Source organism: Neolamprologus brichardi, chromosome 15 (assembly GCF_056152115.1).
Source record: "Neolamprologus brichardi isolate AB-2024 chromosome 15, ASM5615211v1, whole genome shotgun sequence".
Lineage (NCBI taxonomy): Eukaryota > Metazoa > Chordata > Actinopteri > Cichliformes > Cichlidae > Neolamprologus > Neolamprologus brichardi.
Window position 1 is genome coordinate 10,598,279 of NC_142118.1, and position 21,631 is coordinate 10,619,909.

The 21,631-nt window shown below is 37.6% G+C and overlaps 2 protein-coding genes across 4 annotated transcripts in view; one reads left to right on the forward strand and one right to left on the reverse strand.

The window, feature by feature from the left end:
• Positions 1-368: 368 nt before the first annotated feature.
• Positions 369-12,932, reverse strand: ak9 (adenylate kinase 9). 2 transcript variants are annotated; one of them, XM_087852618.1, is made up of 36 exons: positions 12,663-12,932; positions 12,424-12,523; positions 12,020-12,083; positions 11,884-11,936; positions 11,676-11,772; positions 11,403-11,515; positions 11,071-11,232; positions 10,289-10,405; positions 9,870-9,944; positions 9,676-9,777; positions 9,373-9,512; positions 8,965-9,284; positions 8,379-8,497; positions 7,963-8,098; positions 7,740-7,821; positions 7,569-7,633; positions 7,423-7,482; positions 6,874-7,068; positions 6,530-6,666; positions 6,166-6,369; positions 5,799-6,074; positions 5,586-5,704; positions 5,107-5,326; positions 4,892-4,960; positions 4,601-4,807; positions 4,240-4,458; positions 3,857-4,073; positions 3,564-3,765; positions 3,238-3,384; positions 2,911-3,128; positions 2,580-2,776; positions 2,281-2,450; positions 1,888-1,986; positions 1,625-1,727; positions 1,415-1,529; positions 369-852 (listed from the first exon to the last, which is right to left on the reverse strand). In XM_087852618.1, the coding sequence occupies exons 2-36, from the start codon at positions 12,514-12,516 to the stop codon at positions 638-640; spliced, it is 5,127 nt and encodes a 1,708-aa protein (XP_087708744.1). In that variant the 5' UTR covers positions 12,517-12,523; positions 12,663-12,932; the 3' UTR covers positions 369-637. The 2 variants fall into 2 exon arrangements, with proteins under 2 accessions (XP_087708744.1, XP_087708743.1); XM_087852617.1 differs by having other exon boundaries at positions 12,657-12,932.
• Positions 12,933-12,990: 58 nt separating this feature from the next.
• Positions 12,991-21,631, forward strand: part of fig4a (FIG4 phosphoinositide 5-phosphatase a) — a 55,024-nt gene continuing 46,383 nt past the window's right edge. For both annotated transcript variants that reach the window (XM_087852620.1, XM_087852621.1), the window contains exons 1-6: positions 12,991-13,248; positions 13,355-13,470; positions 15,793-15,891; positions 16,911-17,034; positions 20,015-20,171; positions 21,026-21,076. In XM_087852620.1, coding sequence (XP_087708746.1) covers positions 13,408-13,470; positions 15,793-15,891; positions 16,911-17,034; positions 20,015-20,171; positions 21,026-21,076 — 494 coding nt within the window. In that variant the 5' untranslated portion in view covers positions 12,991-13,248; positions 13,355-13,407. The remainder of the gene's footprint in view (positions 13,249-13,354; positions 13,471-15,792; positions 15,892-16,910; positions 17,035-20,014; positions 20,172-21,025; positions 21,077-21,631) is intronic.

Here is a 21,631-nt window from a genome sequence, read left to right on the forward strand (position 1 = left end):
TTAATTACATGTGTCGTAAATATTTATGTAATTAATTATTTCCGATTTTAATTAATTATTGCCACATTTAATTAATTATTTAATGGTGTATTTAATTAATTCATTATGGCAGTCCTGGCGTTCCATAGAACAACACCCTGCTACCTTCACTACCTTCAGGTCTACAAAACCATCAAGGCCTCTTCTCATCCAAGCCACCATCTTTTCACTCTCTTGCATTCCGGAAGTATCAAAGTACTGAACTCTGTCTCATGAGAAGGTGCACTACCACCACTCGGAACACCCTGTGTAATATTACTAAAGACTGTGAAACAGATATTCATATGTGTGTCAAACCCATTTCTGACGAAAACTGGATAAGAAAAAAACCTTAATAAAGTATACATGATCGTTGTTGAATGTTAAATTTATTTCAATCCAGGAAAAAGTAAATTAAATGCTTATGAAATGAATGAAATGTGTATGGTGAACGTTACTGGTAAATAATGATACAGACAAAAGAGCTTTTATAATTAAAGATACAGTCTTTGGTAACATGAACAAAATAAGTCAATGTAATTTTTTTTAATGTAATTGTATTGCAGACTCAGATTACCATATCACGTTAAGTACAATGACAATGCTGTAGTCAAAAGTACTAATCAAGCTGTACGCCATTAGCTCCGGGCAGGTCGCTTAAGGCCAAAAACCTGTTCAGCTTGAACTCAAAGTCAATCGGGCGTTCACTGGGAGGCCTGTAGTTCCCCTTCATTACAGTGCTCAGGTAGGGGATGAGCATGCAGTTCTCTTCAAATGAGGCCAGCTTCTTTTTGTACATCTGGCGAATGGAGTCTGTACTCTTGTGGTTGAAAGCTATAACAATGTAAAATTGGAATTATTACTTAAGTAGGAAAAAACACATGAACAAGTTCAGTGCTGGAAGCATATAACAAGTCTTAAAAGGTGAATGAGATACATTGTACATAGTAAACTTTGATAGGAAAACATTTCAGAATGAGGTAAAGCAGCACATAAAATCTTTACTTTAAACTTAAAGTAAAGAGCGATCGTGGCTCAAGAGTTGGGAGTTCGCCTTATAATCGCAAGGTTGCCGGTTCGAGCCCCAGCTCTGACAGTTTTGGTCGTTGTGTCCTTGGGCAAGACACTTCACCCATTGCCTACTGTTGGTGGTCAGAGGGCCCGGTGGTGCCAGTGTCCGGCAGCTTCGCCTCTGTCAGTGCGCCCCAGGGTGGCTGTGGCTACAATGTAGCTTGCCATCACCATTGTGTGAATGGGTGGATGACTGGATTTGTAAAGCGCTTTGGGGTCCTTAGGGACCAGTAAAGCGCTATACAAATACAGACCATTTACCATTTTAATCATCCTAATATTTCTCATAATATATTAAATAAAGGTTTAAATATAACGTTCCTACCTTTCAAATACAAGGCCACATAACTGAGAGCTGATCTCTTTAAACTGAGATAAGGATGCTTTGGTTTGAGACACCCGGCAGCTGTCATTGCCTTGATCACTGCTTCTGCCACACCCTAAAAAATACAATGTGGTTGATGGATGTACTTTTAAAAATCTCAGCAGACAGGACGATACTGCAATATTTTCCATGTGATACAGAGTGTCTGACCTGCTCCAGGTAGCCCAGCGTTGGAAGGGAGGTGAGATGTACAGGTTCAGAAAGGGGAGGAACTTTAATGGGCAGCTTTTGGGCCCAGTAGGTTTCAGGAGTCCTTAAATAAATAATTTCACATTTCAGTGAATAGACCAAAGGTTTACACACCACCCACTTTCTTTATAACTGTAGCTCAAAGTAGTTTGTAAAAAAGTGAAGTGAAAAAAGAAAACATTAAAAAAAGGCACACGTTTTTCAAATATACAAAGAAATAACACCTCATGAACTTGTCCCGTTTCTCCTTGGTCTCAAAAATATAAATTCGTTCTCTGTACTCCACAGCATATTCCATCTTTCCTCGAACCAGAGCTTCGTACCTAAGAACAAATAAGACTTCCATGTGAAAAAAAATGTCACTGAAGACATATTCAATATTTCTGACATACTGTGATGGAATAAAGTATTTAGATTTTAAATGCTACAAAAAAAGAGAAGATCCTTAGGATCTTATGTATGTCTATCTGACACCACAAAGTCAGAATCACAAAGAAATATGTTTGCCAACTTTTTTTTCTTTCTTTCTTTCTTTCTTTCTTTCTTTCTTTCTTTCTTTTTTTTTTTTTTTTTAGCATTTTGAAGCATATTTCTCAGTGACACAGTGGATAATGTACCTCTGCTTTCCATCCAGGTAAGTAACAGGACAGAAGCCCTTCATCTCAACTTGCTGTGGAAACCTGTTCTTCACCTGTACCTCAGTCAGCTTCCTTGGCAGGAGGTGGGGTTTTGGGAGGGTGTGCGGGCAGCCAGGTGTGACAAATTGATCAGGAGTAGACAGGAACATCTGTGATTGAGAGAGCAAGATAACAAGTTCCAGTTCCAGTTTTTAGGTTTGAATGCCTTCCCATACTCATTTGGGCATTTACATATGAATCTTGCAATTAATTTATAGGGGAACTTCCAAGAAACTGACCTCTAAATGGTTTTCATCACACATCTTGAAATAATGTCCCCTGTACTCAGCCGCATGAGTCAATGCTGCAGTTTCTGAGATGTCCACCAGGTGGTAATGTAGAGCCATGCAGACAGGGCAGTACTGGCCAAACTCTCCAAGTCGGCAGTCAAACTCCTTGGGTGTGATACACAGCTTGTTGATGCAGGCTGCTTGCCCTGGTTAAATCATCATGTGTGGAGTTAAGAGGTTCAACATTTAGGCGCATGTAAAACATTTAGCCCATGAGTTTGACAGCATGTTGAGGTGATTTCTGGTGAAATAAACCAGCTTAAACTCTTCTAGAACTTACCCCTCTGTATCCTGTCCAGGTAAGTTTGAATATATTTCATGCTGGTGCTGACCGCTTTTATCATTCTGTCCCAGATCCACCATTTGCTCTTGAGGCCATTGAGAAGCAAGCAGTTTTGATATTGTTGTTGGAAGTGATGCCTCACATGCACCACCTCCTTCTTGTAGCAGGAATTACGAATGTGTAGGATCTCAGAGCTATCGTGGGTCAAGTGAGGCCTAAAGTGTAAGAACAAAGGAAACACAAGAAGATTATAGTTTTTGCAATTATAATCAGCTGTCAGACCTACAATCTGTCATTATATTTATAAGTTCTGTGTTCTCTGACTTGTTGGGCTTCATCTTGTCTTCAAGACCTCTCTTCAGCACCTCCACTATGTCCAGCTCTAGCTCAACTACTATCATGGGGATGATGCTCTGAGACCCCATTAGTTCTGCCTGCTTAAGGGTCATTGGAAACCCATCAAGCACATATCTGAAATACCAGATATATTATAGTATATTAGATACACACTAAACCAACAAAAATAGAGTAAATTATACAGTCTTGACTTAAAAAAAACAAAATCCATGGCAAAGATTAAGTTCGGATTGTACCTAGCATTGAGTTTTGCTAAGTATTAACACATACATGTGATAAACCCTTTGGCTTACCCTTGCGTGCTACAGACTGAGTTCATCAGTGCCACCTCCAGACACTGAATGGCCAGTTCATCAGGCACAACAAGGCCCTGTAAGAGATACTCTTTCATCTGAATAGCCAGATCGGTGTTCCCCTGAGTGTCAAGCACCATACGCATAACGCTACCAATGGACAGCTGAGCCAAGCCATATTTCTGAGAAAAAATTTGCGCCACTGAGGAAGCAGAAATACAAAAAGTAAAAGAAAGGAAATGAACATAGTAAATGATGTAATAAAGTTCATTTTTAACTATCTTGTATCTTACCGGTGGTCTTTCCAGATTTTGGAGGTCCAATCACTGCTATTTTAGTAGGAAGTGACGGGGTGGGCTTGGGCTGCCGCAGGTACTTTAAGGGGTTGAGCATAAATGTGTTACAGTTCTCCTTAGATGCAAAGAAGTAGATATACTGATGGAACAGCAGGAGGTATGTCGTGTTGAAAGGCCACTTCAGAGGCTGGATCAGGTCTCTTTCTTTGTATAGCTACAGGTTGGAAATGGATGCAAAAAATGTTAAAGTATACTTTATGAAGGACATTTTACATATTTTTTTTTCTGTCAACATTTCAGCATAAAACAAAGGAGTAATTATATTAAAATATTTATTGGAACTATTGGAAGCACAGCTGACATTCCTAAACCCTGCCTACCTTGATGGGGTCCAGGAAGCCAAAGGCACTGAAGAACTTAAAAGAGGAGAGCAGCAGTTTGCATGCCAGGCTGTAGGGGATGGGGTGGCATTTTTGGAAGAGTGACTCCCTGTTGGTCAACAAGGGTTTGATTTTCTTTAGCAGCTGACACTGAACAATGCGGAGTTTGCGAGACGCATTGATGACCATTCTGGGTATATTGTGTTCACCTAGGAGTTCCTAACAATAGAACAACATATAGCACCATATATAAGATCCAACTCGTTTTATTGTAAAATACAAATATTTTAAAGTAAAGTCTTGTGAATATGAAATACAAGTAGAATTGATCAGGGCTCATTTTTGTTTTGTGTATATGTACCATCACAGAACTAAGGTTGGTCTCTTGTGTCACAAAACGCTCTTTTATTCCTATCTCCAGCCTGTTGGTAGCTAGTTCCTCAGTCTCCTCATTCTCGATGTCTCCCTCTTCTGCAGGAAATTCCTCCTCCAGCAGGGCCTCAATCATCTCCTCTATGTCTTCAGTTTCATGCTCTTCATCATCTTTTGTGCCATCTTGAAAACTGAGCTGTTTTGTTTGCAAATACAGAAAGAAAGAAGACGTTGGAATCAAATGCAGATGTGATCATTCGGGTATGATAAATTTGCTTACCTCTTTTTTAGTGTCCTTTAAATCTTGCTCTGCCATGAGTTCAGCTTTTCTCTTGGAAATATCCTCCTCCTGAATTACAAAATTACCATGAATGTTTCAGATCCAAGAAATGAATTAATCCTAATTTGTCAAGACAGACAGCAAGACTAATGTTTCCTGGCAGAAAAATAACACAGTTACTAAAACTGGGACCTAAGTATCACTTATTTTTTTACCCGTTTTTTTTTACGCAGGTCATGAAGGAGTTTCAGCTGTGCTTCACGTTTGTTTCGACGCTCACGCCAAATCTCCAGGTACTGTGGCAACAGACGACTCTGAACATCCTCAACATCCACTTCCATCATTACCACAACGTCAGGGAAAAACTTTTGCTCAAACATGTACTGCACCTCATTCAGGTCAATAGGAAAGCCCTCTAAAATAAAACCTGTAGACCTAGAACATAGATGATCTTAAGTTAAAGAACAATATCTCTTGTAAGGTGACCAAAACTCAAAGAGACCTTGATGGGAAGTTACCGATCTAAAGTTCATTATGTATAAAGCTACTCCAGCAAATTTACATTTAGAAAAAGCTAAAAACTAGATGTTTACCCAAAGCTAACTTTTTTTTAAAACGCGGTTTGCTCTGAAAAAGACAACAAATAAGCAGAAAACAAGAAGAGGCAGGAAGCATCTAGTTTTGTAATAGCTACTTGTATGGTTCATGTTTCCAGTATGGTGCAATAGTCATGTCCAGAATCTTTGGATTCAGAGGATCTCCATCAGATAGGTAGGCTTTGATGGCCATTTCATCCTCAGTCAGTTCTTCTTGCTAAAGTTACAGAAAAGCACATACACAGAAATTCAAAACCTGAAATGAAATATCATAACAAACTGTGCTAGAATGAAACTGTATTGAAGCTGACCTCCGTCTCATTCATGCTATCATAGGGATCCTCTGACTCCTTCTCGTCCTCCGCCCTGGCTTCCATTATTTTGGCATCCAAGTCTTCAGAATAATCTTGTAAGAGCACTAACTCATCAGCATCAGGTATCCGCATCTTTGTCTTGGCCATTATGAGCATTTGGAGCTGCTCTCTGAACTGGATATGGAAGAGCCCAAGCTGCTGTGCAAGCCACTTCCCATTAGTCGTCTTGCCTGAGCCTCCGCTGCCGAGCAAAAAGATCCGCAGAGCAGGAGGCTTGGATGGAAAAAAATGACAAAGAGCCAGTGAGGACACTTTTGTTCAGAACTACAGGATATGACTTTCTCTTTTCATGTTAAGGTTATACCTTGAGAGGCTCAGTGTGTGCAACAAATTGATCAGGGTTTTGAAGAAATGATTCCCTGGCTTCTAAGCTGGAGAAATAGTAGGTCTTCTCACGATACTTAGCTGGAATTTCATCGGTACAGGGCAGCAGGACATTATGGTCTTTTAAGACAACAGGGCAGAAATGCTGGGTGTCACCTAAGAATCTGTTGGTCGTGGTGTCTCCCTGCATTCATTAAGAAGATAAGATAGACATACTTCAATGGATTGCTTGCCTTACTAATATTTGTCAAGAAAGCAGTAAGTTCTCTGTTCTCTTTCTACAATTTTAAATAGTGCTGTAAACATGTGGATATTAAAGTTGAAAGACTCCTTAGTTTACTGACTTCATCTCTTTCCCCTTGGGAATAATCATCATCACTGCCTTCCTCTGTTCTCTCCAGCTGAGCTAAGGCCTTAATATCTTCTGCGTCTTTTTCCATGTCCTCCTCAGATAACTCCCAGGACACATACTGAAAGGGTTCTGAAGATCACACATGAAGCTAAAGATTAGATTGGAACTTTTTAGCAGAATATCACATGATATATCACTCATTAGTTCACCATTTCTTTATTCCAATCCATTACCAGTAAAATAACATAATATTTATCTCAGTATGTTTTTGTGTGTGTCTGGCGCAAATTTGTTTCTAAGACAACAGTGATTTGGTCTGCATAGCTTTACACTCACTGTCCATCTGCTGGATCACCTCTTGAAGCAGGTTCTCTGGGCTTTTCCTGCCAATCTCCAGGGTACAGTGGGTTACCGTTAAACCAGACTGCATTTTCTCCCATTCACCCACAAACTGTCGTAACTGCAGTTTATACTCGTTCATCTCGGGGCCATCTGCATAGCCCAACTCTGAATCATCATGTACTACCACTGCTGCTTGGACCACACAAAGAGAGTGTGAACGAGAGAGAGTTAGAGAAAGAATGCAAATGATACTTCAGTGGTGCTCACAAACACTACAAATACAACATATAAATTAGTTAGCACATTCAAAAGTGTATCTGTGATTTTGATTGAAAATTGGAGTTTTTATTGGGCAGCATAGCCATTTCAGCGCACGTCCAAATTCAGAGAGTCATGAGAGTCAAACCCCAGGAAATCCTGACAATGACTGACTGACCTGAATATGCACCTTATACTAGTTTCTCTCTTCAGTCAATTTGAATTTTTGATCCGAGAAAAACAAACCAAACAAAACAAAACAGCATGTTCTTGTTGTAACTTTACCTTCTTTTTGTACTGTGTTAGGATTTGCAGGGCTGGTGGTGTTCAATTCCTTAGGATCTTCTGAAAATAAAAAGAATGTAATAAAAATTATACTGATTGAATGGTATATGTTCAAGGGTAGTATATAAAAAAACCAAAACCAGCACCATGAGTTTCTCCCATAACTGTCTTCATATTTGATTGCCCCTCTGATTCTTGCTCCTCTTGGTTTCTAAAATGGAGAGAATTAAGGCACAAAAACAAAAGTTGCAACAAAAATCTAACTCAGAAACATACAAAGAAAAAATAAAACACAACATCATTTCATGTGCACTTACGAGAGCTCTATCGCCTGAGACTGTTCATCCTCTAACTTCTTCTTTACGCTTTCTTTATTCATCTCATAAAGTCTCCTCAAAACTGCTCAATGAAAAATGTATTAATGGAAATGTAAAAAGCACCAAAGTGTACGCGTAAACACCGAAGGGCATTTCAAACCAAATTGTTGCAAATTATAAATGCAAATTTATATGTTTAATCTTTTCTATTTGTGCCTCATACCCTGGTGTCCATTGCTGTCTGTGAGACAGAAGAAGACCTCTGGCAGGAGTCCAGCTTGCTGTAAGGCATCCATCTGGGAAAGGTTCTTGGGAAAGTTGTCAAGCACCCACCCAGTCTTGCCCTCCACCTCTTCAATCTATAACATCAAACTTTTTATCAGGTAAGTTATATTTACTTTATGCATGTGACTGTCTAAGTGTCGTGTCCCTGTATGCGTGATTTAGTGTTGGGTGTTGTGCGATGTAAGTCAATGATTTTATACAAATAAAAAAAATCTAACAATGCCAAACAAAGTTGCAGAAAAATCCTGTTGTGTGTCATTAATCATTCAAATATATGAACGTGTATGCATGCTAACTGCTTACGACTGAGAAGTCGGTGTAAATCTCCCACCTGGGTTTAAATCTTTAACGTACCTCTTTTATACGCTTCTCTAGTATCTCAGCATACAAGCCAAAATAAGTAGTACTTGATTGCTTTGCTTGCTGCACAGCACTGAGTACCATGGCTTGCACCAGTGGATGATCCTCTGTCACTTAAAAACAGCAGAACAAATAAGATCCTCTTTCATACAAATATACTGTTGTTCAGTATGCTTCAAAATATTAGAACAACACAACACAACAACAACCAGAATATTGTTTAATTATGTCCTGATATGTTAAACCATGAAACTGAAAGAGGGTGCACTTTCTTTTTCACATATCTATGATACATATGGTTTATAAGAAAGTATTTTAACATCTTACCTTCACATTAATTCTGTGTATGACATTATCAGTCACTTGTTCAGCAATAGGTACAAATATTGCTTTATATCATACAGTTTGTTGGAGGACTATTACATACATATATATAGAAGCTACACTCTTAATAGTATATAGTGCTTAGACATGTTATTATGCCATGATACATGGCATTACTGTTATTGCAAAAAACACAGTTTATCAAATTCTACATGTGATTATAGAAAAGAAAATACCAACAAAGCTCCTGAATTACCTGAATTTTGTCCATCTTCCTTCATCTTCATTTTGATTTTGTCTATAGCAGCCTGTGTTGTCTCCTCTTTAATTTTATTAATCCTCTCCTCTTCAGCCTTGTCCAAAACTGGCTGCAACAGTTCCTCCATGTCAATTACCGCTGTGTTATAGTGCTGAGCTAGAAGTTTACATAAGGTGGTCTTTCCTGCAAGGGAAGGCCCAATGATTGAAACTTTGCAGGGTAACCTCGGCATTGGAGGTAACAGGTAAGGGCGAGGGTTTGTGACAAATTTATGGTGTGCCTCCGCTGACGAAAGGATGTACAGTTTGTCCTGGAATCTGTACAATGAATGAGAGTTGTTTAACATTTTCACATAGCTACTCAATAGAATCCTCATCTGGAAACAGTTTTTAAAAGACTGCTCACCCCACACTAAATTGTGGCTTGCCAGGAATGACCTTGCCCTCTTTCAAAGCAACAGGGCAAGTTCTGCCCCAGCGGCTCCTTCTCCACCTAAAGCCAGGGACCATAATCCTGTAAGAGGACATAATTCTCAGTAGGTCCTCCTGAAAAAGAGATGGTTTCAATATTAAAGCAAGTCTAGTCTTAATTCTTAGGATCAGGATTATTGGGATGGTTGTAGTACACATGTTATTCAAAATACAAGTATTTTGTACATGTTCCCATTCATTGATTGTGTTTTGAAATAAAATGTGAAGACTTCCAGACCGTGCTAACGTCCTCTGGCATTTCCTCATCCTCAATCTGGTGGAGGAGGACTGGAACGGGGACGCGATTTATAGCCAAAGTTTCGAGACGTGACATAACAGACTAGAAGTACAAAATGTCAAAAAACACACCTTACAGAGACAGCACTTCTGGAAAACACCAATACTATTTGTTAAACTTTTTTTTTTCTTTACCAAGTGCCACTCTTCTGTTGAATTATTTCCATCCAACTCCAAAAGGTAGAGAGGGTTGTGGTTTGCCATGTAGTCCTGAAAAAATATCAATTAATATACTTTTCATTCTGTGTTTTTCTTTTGTAATTTATTCTTTTAATAACAATAAATATTAATACAGTATATAGTTTGTCTGTAGTTAAATTTCAAAAGCCCTTAAGTACTGCCTTTTGAGTCAAAATAATCTGGGATGTTCACTGCCTTATGATATAAACATACTGGTTAAGCAAAAACAGCATCTCCCAAGTAAATTCAAATACAAGGTTTAAAGGAATTATGAATTTTTATTCAAGATTTTTTTAAAATAACACAACAAACTACATTTTTGGTGTGTCAGTAGTGGGTGCCTTTAATGACAGGTCTAGGTCTGGGCAACTCACCTCCAGTGGTCTAAGCATGTTATCCTTGTACATGTTAATTCGAACAAAAGCATTTTTAGCCAAATACTCTGGTGTCCACACCATTCTGTCATTGGTATGCTTTGAGAGTTCCTCCTCCTAAGAAAAAAAAATTACTAGTATGGAACTCAAAGCTTGGCAGTTTTTTCTTTGCTATGATAACAACTGATCACCTGGGGAAAAAAAGGTTAGCTAAAATAAAAACAGCCCCCTAAAAATGCAAAACTGAAATCAAAACATGTACGGAACTAGGAAGGTGCTAAAACTATTAATCGTCTAAGAATTACTGGATAAAATTCTGATTAGCATTCAAAACCCTTAAATCTTACAGTTAAGACTGAAACTAGATCAACAGCTTTATTGCACTAGGCAATAAATACATAGGTGAACATGGCAAAGCTTATAATATTTACACCAAGACATGAGTACAACTGCTTCTGGGTATTGCTTCTGGTACGTTAGGCTAGTTTGCTCAGCGCTATCATGACTGATGTCATTTTCTGTTATTTACTCAAGAAATGCAGTGGCTCTGTCATTCAAATCTCACCAGCTGGGATTGGGGAGGCAGAGGATTTTAAAGGCAGTGATTTCTGTCAGTTTGTTTTGGTTGATACAATGAAATAAGAGGAAAAGCAGCAAAACAGCAGTCATTGGATTATACTTCTTACAAGCAACAAAACAAAAGGAGGGGGGAGAACTGACAGAGCTATGATTATGCATGTTACATGATCAAGTGACAACACTTATTTTCCCTTAAGTAATACCTGCTCCTCCACATCCTCTGCATCCTCTGCATCCTGTTCCTTGCTCTTCTTCTCCTTGTTGTACACCTCTTCGCGCTGCCACTGATCCCTGTTGTAAAACTGCCCTGTCTCTGGGTCCTGCTTCAGACCAGATAGCCTCTGGACAAGGTCCTTGTCTGGACACTGGTGAAAAGTAAAAGTATTTAATTAATAATCAATTCAGTAAAATCCTGACAGATCTTTTTCATAAATGAACTTAAAGAGATATTAGATTTAAAAATTACGACATTAAACTATGCAAAAGAAAAAAACTCAAATGCAATGGACAACTCCAAATAGAGAATGACAGTAACCTTGATGTTAATGATAAAATCAGGCGTTAGCTTGAGGTTTTTGATCAGTTCAATCTGCTCATTAATCTTCAGATGCTCTTCTGACATGAACGGCAGGCAGCTCAGTACATAACCTGTATCAAAAACATGTGAATTACAAAACAGTGCAGAGCTTATCATATTGCTTATCGTCTAACATATCAGTCATCTTATTTTCATCTGCAAAGAACATTTGGTGACTGAAAAGTTTGTTTTGCATGCATAGCCATAATTAAATGACGTCTTATTTATTACCATAGTGCTCCACATCTGGCGAGTTAAGCCTGGCAAGAATCAGCTTCAGCACCACATCCTCTGGTACACTTCTTCCCTCAGATAAAATGTCCAAAAGCTATATTCAACAAAATGCAACTCAGAGTTTCTAATGGCTATAAAAGCATAAAGAAAACACATCATAGGAACAAAGGGCTTCCTTTCAAATGATACAGAACATTTTACTTACCTCCAGGCCCTCTTTTGTTTCATTTTTTATGTGTGTGTTGAGAAGATTGGTATCTGAAAGATGTGAAAACTCATCTACATACACATCTCGAATTGGTAAAAAGATTTTTTTTATGAAGGCATAAAAGGCTACTCACCATCAATAAGGATACCCCTCCAGGACTCTGCAATTTTTTTGGCCAAGGTGGATTTGCCAACACCCTGCCAAGAAGTGAATATAGAGGAATTGAAGCATTAGAAAGTAGTTGTGTCCAGGAATTTTAAGTATAGCATAAACATTGTACACTTGATGATCTACTAAACGTCATAATGTGTTTTATAACTGCATGGCTTTCATGGTCTTTCCTCTTTGTTTATATATACATATCTGATTCATTGACAGATAGGACTGTGCATACTGTCTTTTGGACTTAAACACAACTACAAAGGTATATACGCAACCTAGCTAAATTTCACTTTATATTCACTTATATATATATATATATATATATATATATATATATATATATATATATATATATGCACTTTATATATAGATTACCGGTCTTCCAACGATGATAAAGCAGGTGGGCTTAGCAAGAAGTCTCTCTCTTTCGGCTTCATCTTCAATTAAGTTGTCTACTAAAGTAGCCATTCAAACTCTGTGAACACAGAAATTATATAAGTCAAAGAATCATTCAAGCAATCAGTTTTATAGCTTGAATGTGTAGTTTACATAATCTGACAAATATGTAAAATATTATTATTATCATATTTTACTTCAATGTTACTTACAGTCACCTTTGCGAGTGTCTGTATTTTCTTTTATCTGCTAATACCCTTTTTAGCGCAGTTGTTCGCTAGCGTTACAGTAACCTAGCTATCCATATACGGTTACCATGACAACTTGCAAACTAAAGGGCTGGCTGAAGGTTTCCTAATACCTAGTTAATGCTACCTTTAGAGTTTGAGGGTTGAAATAACGTTTATAAATTAATTAATGGAATTATTTATTTATCATACTCAAGAGCAGTTATAAACATTTAAAGCCGCTGTAAATTCAATTGCAAAGACAGTAAACCAATGTATCAATCGCATTTTCAGTCCTTCGAGCTTTTTGACTTTGCGAGACACCGTACGACCCGACAAGCGAAGTCATTCATGACAGTCACCTGACTAAAACAAATTCAACTCCAACATGCTAACGGGATACACTGGGCAGAGTACAGATGCATTTTAACTGTTGTTAAGTGAAGCGTTTACAGTATTTGTTGTGACTACATGGGGAGATGTATATTGTCATCAATGAAGACCATTTGTGGTTAATCATACAAGCTAAGTGGATGAATAGTGAGTGATGTTAGCTAGGAAGTACTGAGGGGAAAAAGTAAGCTATATACATGAACACATTTGTTAAATATGCTGGCTCGTCATTTTATAATATGAAGAAATGAATGTAACAACATTCATTTCTTTTCACTTTCGCTTTGTAGCTCCTCTGTAGCCTCTTCCAGACTGTGACTGTTGAACAATTCAAGAATAGAAAATGCCTCAATCAGCGGCTATCATCGGTGGGATCCAGCGACTGGTTCTGTACGAGACCAGAGCAGTAAGTCTTTACATGAGCCCTTAATGTCACCATTTCTTCATAAAGTCCAATTAACCTGGGCAGTTTACAACTACACGCGATGACAGTTCTTTAAACTGCGCTGTTTCTCCATTTTGCTAAGCTTCCTTAAGGTGTTTTCAGGAATAGTACTCCGGGTTTCTTGAAGTACATTCAAAACTCTTTAGATGGTGGTTGTCTTTTGTTGTGTCGTGTTGTTGTGCTGTGCACGCCACTTCAGTAGTGTTGAGGTCCGGTGTTTTTGACGAGGCCTATTTATGACTGATGGTATTCAGTTGTGTGTGTTTTCTATCTAGGGTCAGGTGAGTGTGTCAGGTGCTTGTGGGATTTTTTTTCCCTGTTTCTTAAGGACGCGACTTTCAGATATTGTCTTCTGCTGTAGATATTTCTTAGGTCTGTCAGTTCTTCTTTTGTTCAGTTTCCTCAATTATTTTAAGCCACACTGCACAGATCTTTAGCAATCATGTTGTTTGTGCAAAAATAGCTTGACTGGAATAAAATACTATCTTATATTTTGCATTTTTTCAAGGTTTGGTTAAAATAAATTTGTGACAGAATGCAACAGTATTGAAGTGTCTAAAGATACAATTTAAAATGGGTTCTTTACAAAGTTGTCTGTTATATGTAAATAATTCATTCCTTGAGTTAGGTGCTTTTTCTATGCTTGAATGATTCATAGGTCAAGTGGCTTAACAGACAAAAAAAAATCTCCAGAAAATAGACTGAAAATGAGTGAAAAAGCAGCTGATGTCTAGAGAGGAACTTGAATTTGTACATTAAAACCTGGAGAACGTTTGCTCAAGAAGATTTTTAAAAATTACAACATGTTTTCATCTGCTTAGAAGGAAAACAAATAAGGGGTGGCTGAAGGCTTTCAGACAAGACCATACTTAAGACATATGTGCTTAATGGGAAAATGCTCAAAGGTTCATAAAATGATATTGCTCAATTTTTGTGCCTAATACATAAATGCCACAAACTTGATATATATTCAGGACAATCACTGTCTTCGAAGTACCATGATAAAGACACTGTGGTACAACTGTTCATTTAAGACAGCCAAAACCTATAACCTATTACCTTTTTTTTTTTTTTTTTTTTTTTAAAAAGTGCTCTCTAGTCTTTGGTTCAAGAGTTTTATTTGATCTGGGAAAATATTTGGGACACTAGTGTACACGCTACATGTACACTAGATGGCAGCAAAAGCTGCAGGTGACATCCATGAGGTCATTAAAGAGAATGTGTGTGATAATTATCTGGACATTAAATTGGTGAATTAGATTTTGGCAGTTAAAATTAGTTTTCTTTAGCTTCTTTTGGCTGGAGTTTTTTTTTTTTAAATATTACATGTATGTTCCTGAGCGGTAGAGTGTCTATGCTACTTTGCTGCGTATTCTAATAGTATCATGTTTTTAATTGTCGCTGCATTTCACCAGCTGTGATCATGCTTGGTTTAAATGTGTGCTTAAACTGGGTTTTGGTTTGCTGTTCCCATTTGCTACAAATATTTAGACACTAAGGCAAGTAAACATTTGTCTTATTTGATTTATAATTTCTTATTGAACCTCTGCTGAACAGTGCACGTGCAGGCTTTCTGTTACAGACAAAGAGGGTTAAATTAGATACTGGAAAGGCTGGAAGAGGAAAAAAAAATGCTCCAATGATTGCTGAGTGTACTGATACAGGATGTTCCAATTTAACACTCTTTAGTGGACTGAAAATCTTGGGCCATTTTGCAACCTTGAATGAGAAAAGCAATGACCTAAAAGAAAGATGCAAGGAAGACACACATCTTGACAAAAAGAACATTGTAAAAATGTAACTTGTGATGAAATATGCGCTGTGCCTGCATGTGCTCTGCACTGTATGCCGTCTTATTCCAGTCTGTGTTTTTAAGATATCGCCTTTAGTTGAATACATACTTGAGTGTAATTTCACAAATTTCAGACAAACTGATTCTTACTCGGGCTATTCACTGTGGAAATAAAATGTTTTATTATAGGAAAAAAAGAAATTCAAGTTTGACTTCAACAGTGGTGCTGCAATGCAGGAATCTGACTTGTCATTGGATTGATTCTATGTCTATTAAATGCATATCTGCTCTTGGTTGAAGTCTGAATTGGTCCCAAGTCAACATCATCCAGGACAAAGCTGCAGTCCACAAAGTTAGAAGACTGTATGCAAGATTCCCTCTATGCATTTATCACCACATGCAGCTGTGAAAGGTTAAGGTTGCAAAGACTCTTCTGATAATAGGCTCCAAATGCATTGCAGCACTCACTTGACTTGTCATTTTATTTTCAGAGGTATTTTTTGGTTGGGAGCAATCATGCACAGACCAAACATCGAGTCCTAAAGATTGATCGCACAGAACCCAAGGACCTCGTTATAATTGACGATAAGGTAAGTGACGACTTTCCACGAGTTAAATTTTAATGTATATTCTTATGTAATACACAAGAAACATGCCTAAGGGGGAAATTGTGCAATCACTCAGCTGATGTGAAGTGTGCTGCTGATGAGAGTTCGGCTGCGTTCACACCCTTTTCTTATTACCAGAATCTATGAGCTGGTTTTTGATTTGTTTGTTTGTGTTGCGGGTGATTATCCTTCTGATGCAATTATTATGAAGAATCCATTAATAAATATTCATCACCCAACAGTCTCATTCCAAAAGATATTAAAATGACATCAGAAAACTGTGTGTTTTCAATTTTATTGGCATTGTGTAGTATTGTACTTGGATGCATTGATAATTTAATGAGTTGCTAGGGAGGTTTTAAAGCTAGAAATACTCCCTCGTCTTTTAGTTTTTACATAAGAAGTGAAGACAGTGGAATAAAAGAGTTTGATAGAAGTCCTAAATTAATTTTTTCCCCACAAGATAACAGAATGAGAATTATTGCAATCTATAGAATCATGCACTTAAAACAAATGCAGTAGCATACAGCACACAGTACATTACTACGTTTCTCTTTGGGGTCTGTGCCAATTGTAAAGCTTATTATGTAAATGAGATGGGGGTTTTTGTAGATGAAATGCACGCAAAGCTACTCTTTAGTCATTTAACATTTCAGAACCAATGCAGAAAGCAGCCGATCTATTTTCAGACTAATTGCCTCACTGGCAGTCAATCTAATCCCTTTTGTAGAAATTTTGGGCCATTGATTAAACAGGGACTGCTATTCATTTACCTGCTATTGCAGAGAAAATAAAGAAGTCTTAATAGTTCTGACTGAAGCCATTAGTCACCCGCAAGCAGCACATTTAAGTCACTTTTGTCAGAACACAGCTTGATATATTTTAGTGTTGATTTTTAGATGGAAATCAGATAGGATTACGTGGCTAATTAATAAACTAAACTTTATAAACTCTTCATCTGATGTGTATTTAATACAGTACATGCATGTGTGTGTTTCCAGCATGTGTATAACCAGCAAGAGGTAAGGGAGTTGCTGGGCCGCCTGGACCTGGGTAACCGGACTAAGATTAGTCAGAAGGGTTCCTCTGGCCTGTCCAGGACTGTCTCAGCTTTTGGCATTGTGGGTGAGTACATTTCCTCCACTCAATGGCAAAGCAACAATCATTGCAGTTCAGAATAATGTGAGAATCTACCTCATCTCCAAAGTCTACAGTTGGATGTGTTGGCCTAGTTTTTCCATTATTACTGCAAAATAAAAGAACACCTGGGAGTCTGTTGCAAACCACTGTAATAGTTCACAGCTTTTTCACGTGTTTTCTGCCATTATGTTTTTTAACGTGTGTAACATGTTGTACAAAAAGAACTCTCAGACTATGAGAAACTAAATTATGTAGCCCAATGAAACAAAGATTGATCGTCATGTCTGGAGGAAACCAGGCACCACTCATCACCTGCCCAATACCATCCCTACAGTTAGCCATGGTGGTGCTGTGGGGGTGTTTTGCTGCAGTCAGGGTGGAGGGAAAGATGAACGAGAGATCTGAAAATGACTGTGCATTGACATTCAACCTGGACCGTGAGAGGTTCTGCAAAGAAGAATGGGAGAAACTACCCAAACATAAGTGGGCCAAACTTGTAGCATCATATTCAAAAAGACTTGAGGGTATAATTGCTGCCAACTTCAACAAAGTAGTTCTGTGGACATTTCCATTTTCTGCCAAAGAATGCAAAAAAAAAAAGCTGAGTAATTTTCCAGAGCTTCTTGCAGTGGCAGTAATACATCTAAGATGTACTATTGCTATTCTATCCATCCATCCATCCATCTTCCTCCGCTTTATCCGAGGCTGGGTCGCGGGGGCAGCAGCCTAAGCAAAGAGGCTATTGCTATTCTATTTAAATTTAATTCTAAAGTAGTATGTTAAGATTTAAATGATCGTCATCTTGAGGCAGCAGATTAGTCTGTCACCCTGACACAGACAGTTGTTTGTCGTCTGCTTGAATAAATTAGATACTTCCCCCAGCCCGACCCCAATGACATCTTTGTTCACAAGCCATCATTTTGCTATTATGTAATAAAAGTGTGATGTGGCCATGTAGGGTACAAAGTGTATTCTAAGAGGCCTTTTGCCCGGTAGCTTTCTTATTACAGTACAAAATGAATATGATTAGCGTAAGTATATTTTTATTCGCAGGTTTTGTCAGTCTGACCCATCTCCTCCAGGAAGAAGGACAGGATACTCATACAGGAACTCATAAGTGTTGTTTAATCTTACACAGGGTTATTGCTTCTCAGTCATTATGCAATTAAAAAAATACAAAAACCTTTCATAATGTAGACACACTAGCACACCATTACTTTGAATCTGTCACGTGAATGTTCATGAGTGAAACAGAACTTCTTATTTCAAAGGTTTTACCTAATTAGTTTATGAAACGGAATATTTTTGGTTAACTTGAACTGCAGCGTTTTGCAGATTAAGTACAAGCGACTTCAAAGTATCACTTTAAGAGTCCTTAGTGTGTGTGTATATGTGTAGTATGTATGTTGCACTTACCAATTCAACACATTTTCTTTTCATCCAACTTGGATGTCAGGCCACGTTCTAGTTTGAAGTAACAAATTATTAAAGTTAGCTAATGTTAATTAACTTGTGACAAATTCACTAACTAATCATATAACTATTTAGATACCACTACTTAGTAGTTTAGATTAGTTGCTCAGGTTGTGTTTGTCTTCAAGTGAGAAGAAATCTGTTACACTACAAGTGAAGTGGGAAACTGTTCAGTGTGATTCTCAATATACAGTGGCTTGCAAAAGTATTCGGCCCCCTTGAACTTTTCCACATTTTGTCACATTACAGCCACAAACATAAATCAATTTTATTGGAATTCCACCTTGTCTTGGTAGGTTTACAGTTGTGCCATACTCCTTCCGTTTCTGAATGATTGCTTGAACAGTGCTCCGTGGGATGTTCAAGGCTTGGGAAATCTTTTAGTAGCCTAAGCCTGCTTTAAATTTCTCAATAACTTTATCCCTGACCTGTCTGGTGTCTAAATCCAATCGAGAATCTGTGGCAAGATCTGAAAACTGCTGTTCACAAACGCTGTCCATCTAATCTGACTGAGCTGGAGCTGTTTTGCAAAGAAGAATGGGCAAGAATTTCAGTCTCTAGATGTGCAAAGCTGGTAGAGACAAACCCTAAAAGACTGGCAGCTGTAATTGCAGCAAAAGGTGGTTCTACAAAGTATTGACTCAGGGGGCTGAATAATTACGCACACCCCACTTTTCAGTTATTTATTTGTAAAAAATGTTTGGAATCATGTATGATTTTCTTTCCACTTCTCACGTGTGCACCACTTTGTATTGGTCTTTCACGTGGAATTCCAATAAAATTGATTCCTGTTTGTGGCTGTAATGTGACAAAATGTGGAACAGTTCAAGGGGGCCGAATACTTTTGCAAGCCACTTTAAGAACTGTATAAACTGGAAAAAATGAATTAATATCCAATTAAGTTAAATAACACTAATGAATCAAAATATTTACATAGTGAAATTATGACTTTATGCATCACAACGTCATATACAAATAAATGTATATCTTTGACTGCTATTGTGCCATATTTTCCTTTATCAGTTTTACTCTTTGTAAATATGTGGAATAAGAGTAGGAATTTGTATAAGATGTTTGATTTTAGCAGGGCATACTTACATAAACTGTGTTTCTTTGTAAGATATTATTAAAAACATACAGACATTGTCTGCATTATTTTCTAATGTCACAGATGGAAAAATAGCTCATATGATGCTGAAAGCAAATCATTGACTCTGTTTGCATGATGTTTTCTGGGTCAAAATTTCAAAGCGTAAATGGAGCAAATTACATGGTTAATATTGTCAAATATGACACACATACATTCACTATCCACCTCCGCAAGTGGAGCTATTCACTTGTTTGTCCTGTCAAAACTGTAGCTGATTTGCTGGCAACAATAAAGTTGACCTACAAATCAACTTGTTTTGAGCCACACTACATGTTGCTGGAAAGGAAATTCCATTTGATGAGATTGTTGTAAAAGATTTAAAACTTTCCTTCTTTTTGCCAGGATTTGTGCGTTTCCTAGAGGGGTACTACATCGTGTTGATCACGAAGCGCAGAAAGATGGCTGATATTGGGGGCCACTCCATCTACAAAATTGAAGACACCACTATGATCTACATTCCCAATGACTCAGTCAGAGTTACACACCCCGATGAAGCAAGGTATTGTGTTACTCTGTCTCCCATTTATTACCTTGAGGCCACTGTATTTAAGTACATTATTGTATGATTTTATTAATTCTGAGTATGGAAATTTTCAGAAATAACAAAATATCTTGAAATGCATTTATAGCAAAAAAACAACAACAAAACACTTACACTCTTCTGCTCACACCCACAGTTGTAGTCTGGCCAAAAATAGTGTTGTTATACAGAATGTACAAAATAGGAAAAAAACAACAACAAAAAAAACCACAAAACAAAACACAAAGGCTGACTCATCCACTACCAGTGGACAAAGACTGAAGCTTTTCTAATAGTGGCTTGAAAAAAAAATCCATCATTGCACACCTGTACACAATTTTAGTGTGAAAACATTATTTGGCCATTCGACTGAGGAAAAGGTGTATCAGGTATTTATAAACCACCCAAAATCCCCAAATTGTATAACACAGTGGAAAGTATGACAAAAGAGGAAGAATCTCTCAAAGCTGAAGAAATATTGATGAGTGCATTGTTATATAGTATAATAATAGCATTCCCATTATTATATATACTATATATATATTATATGCTAGTATGGTCACCGCTTGTCAAGTTGTAACTATTTGTTCTCTTTGATTCATTAGTTTAACTTTCTAGTGCAGCAATGTAAGTCTTGTTGCTTAGTAGCCATCTTGAAATACACCCAAACATTTATTTGGTTGTTATTTTGAGGCTGTGTCCAAGTTGACCACTGTTTTTGCTATTGCTGTGCATTTCAGTTCAGGAGTACCTGAATGCAGTAGATGCAATGATAACTGTTTCACTGGATGTGCAAATTAAAAATGTTTTTAAAAATAGATTTCTTCTAACAGGTATCTCAGGATCTTTCAGAATGTGGACCTTTCCAGCAACTTCTACTTCAGGTAAGACAGTTTGTTATTCCAAACTCTCACTATTAGAAGGATACAGTAACTTGTATATGCACAAATTATGTCAGATTATAAATGCTGTTATCAAGGGGGCTTTCAGCACATACCCTCTAGGCTTATTTAGTACCAGGGCCCTTTGAATTTTACAATATCGCATCACACCAGACTAAACACGTGTACCGATGCCCTGCTCAGCTTGAAGGCTAGGAACAACTAAAAAGCATTTCTTGACCTTGTGGCCTTGGTTGGGAAAGGAACTCTGGGTATGGCCTGGAGATTTCATTTGATAACATGAATCATTTTCTAACAGTTTTTGCAGTATTAAAGATGATAAGAGGGGAAAAAAGCCTTTCCAGTGAGGAAAATTATCTCAGAGGTTTGAAATGAGTGGTTTGCTAATCACTGATCTGATTTTATAGTATTTTAAAACACCAACATAACTGCCGAAAGATATGTAAAATATTGTGTTTATGTTATAAATTTGCATTGCATTATGGTTTTACTAATATGTGGGAAAAAAATAATTTCTGTAAGTGTATAAAGTATTGC